Consider the following 4014-nt stretch of genomic DNA (forward strand, 5'->3'; position numbering starts at 1 on the left):
GTGTTTGCTCCTCATCCACTTTTAAACTTTCAAGTCATTTATCAATACCTTTTTTAATATTCTAAATACGCGTTTTAGCATACAAGCTGTACGGCTGCTCTGTTCATTGACTGCCGGCAGTGGGTCTCTTTGAGTGCAGAGCGCGCAAGTGGTGTGATTCCCACGGATTGTCCCTCGCGTTGCAGCTTGCAGCGGGGTGCAACAACCATACACTCACCAGACCCCTTTTCCCTTTAACTAACAAAGTGACCCCCACCATCTTTATTTGAACAGCAGAGAATAAGGGTTGTTTATAGGCTCCAACCAGTTAGCATCTCAGGTACCAGCATAATTTGTTGTGAGGTGTCTTACAAACCTCCTCATTGGCGACCACTGAGAGGCACACTGCTCTTAACGCCAGTACCAGCCCTCTACATAATAAAACCATACCCGCTGCTTGTCGTTTCTCCGCTGGTATATTTACTCTTGTTTATTCAAGGACTTAATGATGTCTCGTGGTAAAAGAAAACCACCCACTTTATTTAATGACAACTCTTTTTTTCTTCCCTAAAAATCTATGGGAATTTGGCGTTCAAAAGTGTGGTGGTCCCAACTAATTAAACTGCAGTATTTATTTAAATGTATAATAATAATAATAATAATAATAATAATTGCTGCTATTTTTACAGATATTTAATAATTTCATAATTATTTTAAAGCAGAATTTATACGGAGTACATTAGAATCTTTTTTTACGGTGATGTTTTTAAGTTAAACCAATTTAATAAATCATAATTTTTCAAGGCGTGTGTGATATTTATTTATAATGTTTATGGACACAATATTTAAAATACTTCACTGAAAACTGCTTTTTGGTTTGTGGAACTACCTGTATAAATAACACCAACATCTGTCAATGAATTTTCACATTGAATATTAAATTGTGAAATGTTAAATTGTAACTAGCTTTTTAGAAAATTGACAAACAATGGTTTAATTTCTCATTCTGCATAAATTCTAATTTTCCAAACGGCGCTCCACTTAATGTACAATCTTCATTCAGTCAGTGAGGGTCGTTTTTATGTTTGTTTTGCCTTTCAATATTTTTCCGTCTGTTGAAGAACACGTAAAGATGCGCTCTGGGGACTATAGGTTGTTCGTATTGAAAGCTGAAAACGCCTTCGCTTTACCACTGGAGCTCTCGCCTTATTCTTGTGATTGTTTCTTGAACAGGCGAGTGTCCACTGCTTTGACACAAACGTGCGGCCAGACATCCTACAACCCGTGATTGATGAGAGACCTATTCTTTACCCTTTCTGCCTCTTAAATGACAGCTCCTTTCACTGACATCACTCATACACAAATGTTTGTGCTGTATTGTATGGTCCTCGTGGACAACCAATGGGGGCTTTAACATAGCTGCATGTCTTGATAATTAAGAGGCCGATGGAAGGGGCTTCGCGCACGCGAATGGTGAGCGCTTGAATTGTTACCTGCTTTAAGAGGAGCCTCAAGGTGACGGGGTCAACAGTAGGCATATCTACCTCCCTGACCCCTTCATTACATGTGATGACTGGGTGCACTTTATGCACTCACAGTTAATGGAAGAAAGACAAACGGGCAGACAAAACTAACATTTAAGTGTCAGTAATAAAGAAGGCACACCATGTCCCTTAACTGCTGTTTGTTTAACATACGAAGAACCGAGACATTACCAAATACCACACAATAACTGTAAAATTGGTAGGAAATTAGGCTACTTAGGCTCATTTTAAATATTCGTGCATTGCAGTTATATAAATATACCCTACATTTGGTTTTCCTGTATTATTTTGTATCATAAAGTAGTGTGCTGAAAAATCACACATTTCTGTCATTTAGGTGGATTGAAGTCTATGTAAACGATATAAAATTATTTAAAAACAAAAATAAAAGGAAAATGTTTTAACTCATTCTGGTCATTTATTGAGGTTTGACTGGGACACTGACGGAGAGATTATTTTTGATACAGTTGTCAATATAGGCAGGCGCTTTGTTGACAATTTAGGAGCATGTCCTGTCTCGGTGTTTTGGGCTCAGGGGGCGTGTACTGAGGGGGGTGGCCTGTTAACATGCCTTATCCTAAGGTGAGCTGCATCGGCTGCGGACGCTGGGGATGCTTTGCGCTGATTGGCTGGCGTTTACGGTCAATGGCACGCGACTATGGATGTAGTTATAAGAGTCCTCGCGTGCCGCCTTTCAAACTGAACCAACTCTTGAGCATCAAGAGGAAAGCTCGAAAAGTCGGCGATTGTTGTTACTGGGCAACACCAACACTGCACAAAAAAATGGACACTGTGTTGGATCCATTCACAGGCTTAGACTCCTTCTCCTCCCCTTATTTCGACGACGATGACTTCTTCACGGACCACTCGTCGAGAGATCACTTGGACACAGACGACTTTTTGGACGAGGACGTCGATTTCCTCACCAGTCAAATCCAAGAATATTATAAGGACAGTCGTATAGCGCAGGACGGAGACTACTGTGACGTTGGCAACTTCTCCTTTTCCTCGTCGTCTTCGACTTTCTCGTACGGATGCGCTGACAGCACCTCGGAGCTGTCCCCTCACAGAGACGGGCTGTTACTGAAGAGGCGGAGGCGCTTGAGATCCGAAGCGGAGATGCAACAGTTGCGTCAAGCTGCTAATGTCCGGGAGCGACGGAGGATGCAGTCCATTAACGATGCGTTCGAGGGACTGCGATCTCACATCCCTACCCTACCATACGAGAAGAGACTTTCAAAAGTTGACACTTTACGTCTGGCAATCGGCTACATAAACTTCCTTGCAGAACTTGTGCAGTCCGACATGCCAATCCGGAACCCACACAGTGATACTTTAAACCAACCTAAAAAAGTCATAATTTGCCACAGAGGAACAAGTATGTGTATTATTATTATTATTATTATCATTAATTATTATTACTATTATTTGTATCAATGTTGTTGTTATCATCATTATTTAAACAACTCTTATCTTTTTTTTCTAGGATCCCCATCTCCAAATGACCCAGACTACGGGTTGCCTCCTCTCGCCGGACACTCTCTTTCATGGACTGATGAGAAGCAGTTAAAAGATCAGAACATCATTAGAACAGCGAAAGTCTGGACACCAGAGGACCCACGAAAGTTGCACTTGAAATCATCCATAAACAACATCGAGAATGAACCTCCCTTTAACTGTATTTCCTAAGGCAGTGCCGTTATTATCCTGTATACACATTGTGTAATTGAATTGTATGGATATATCCATTTATTTTGTTTATTTGTAATATATTATTGTGACTATCCGTTTTTCAGCTTTTTAGTCTGAATTGAACATAAGGCCACTGGCAATCATTTTGTGTTGTATTTAATTGCTTTAATTCTGCTGTAATATATTTTTCTAACTTAATACTGATTTTATGTCAAACAAAACATATTTTTATACAAACGAAACACGAAAAATACTTGCCTATATTTGTCTATATTTATATTGATATGACTCAATAAATTTGTCTGATATCCCACGCTCATTTGTTTGAATCATTCAATGTTCCAATATCCCTGTTTAAACTATTCCTACCATTAAATGGACCCCCAAAATATATAGTGTGTGTTTGCTCAAGGCTCAATATCAGTTTAAAATATCAAAATTAAATAATTTAGACAAACATGCATCCTTTGGCGTACTATATAATTCTATTTTTACAATATGATAATGTCAACAGAGTAGGCATATATGATGATATATCTTGTAGACAGGTCATCTGTTATTCTGCAACAATGAATAGGCCAGAGTAAAATCGTGCGATTAACTGTAACTAAAACGTGGTTTCTGAATAGATACTTTAACGTGAGGTGTGAAGCCTTGGATATGGTGTGCAACAACAGCTGAAAGATGTCACTATTTATCATTATGGAAATCTGACGGACCCTCGCTGTGACGCTGACAGTTTGGGTGAAAAATAAATAAATAACTAAACAGGAGAGGAACGAGTATGTTTTAAAGTGTG

General features: G+C 39.2%; 1 protein-coding gene across 1 annotated transcript; it reads left to right on the plus strand.

Annotated features, from left to right (window-relative positions):
* The first annotated feature begins 2238 nt into the window (after positions 1-2238).
* On the plus strand, positions 2239-3514 carry ptf1a (pancreas associated transcription factor 1a). Its single transcript, XM_082171956.1, has 2 exons — positions 2239-2901; positions 3010-3514. Exons 1-2 carry the CDS (start codon positions 2307-2309, stop codon positions 3210-3212), a joined length of 798 nt encoding a protein of 265 aa, XP_082028082.1. The 5' UTR covers positions 2239-2306; the 3' UTR covers positions 3213-3514.
* The last annotated feature ends 500 nt before the right edge of the window (positions 3515-4014 follow it).

The sequence above is a fragment of the Leuciscus leuciscus genome, assembly GCF_965113295.1.
Source record: "Leuciscus leuciscus genome assembly, chromosome: 6".
Lineage (NCBI taxonomy): Eukaryota > Metazoa > Chordata > Actinopteri > Cypriniformes > Leuciscidae > Leuciscus > Leuciscus leuciscus.

What these genes read in the sequence shown, in the direction of transcription:
- ptf1a (XM_082171956.1), top strand. Translation starts at nt 2,307, where the DNA reads ATGGACACTGTGTTGGATCCATTCACAGGCTTAGACTCCTTCTCCTCC. An exon ending in AATTTGCCACAGAGGAACAA is followed by an intron (nt 2,902 to 3,009) that starts GTATGTGTATTA and finishes TTTTTTTTCTAG; the next exon opens with GATCCCCATCTCCAAATGAC.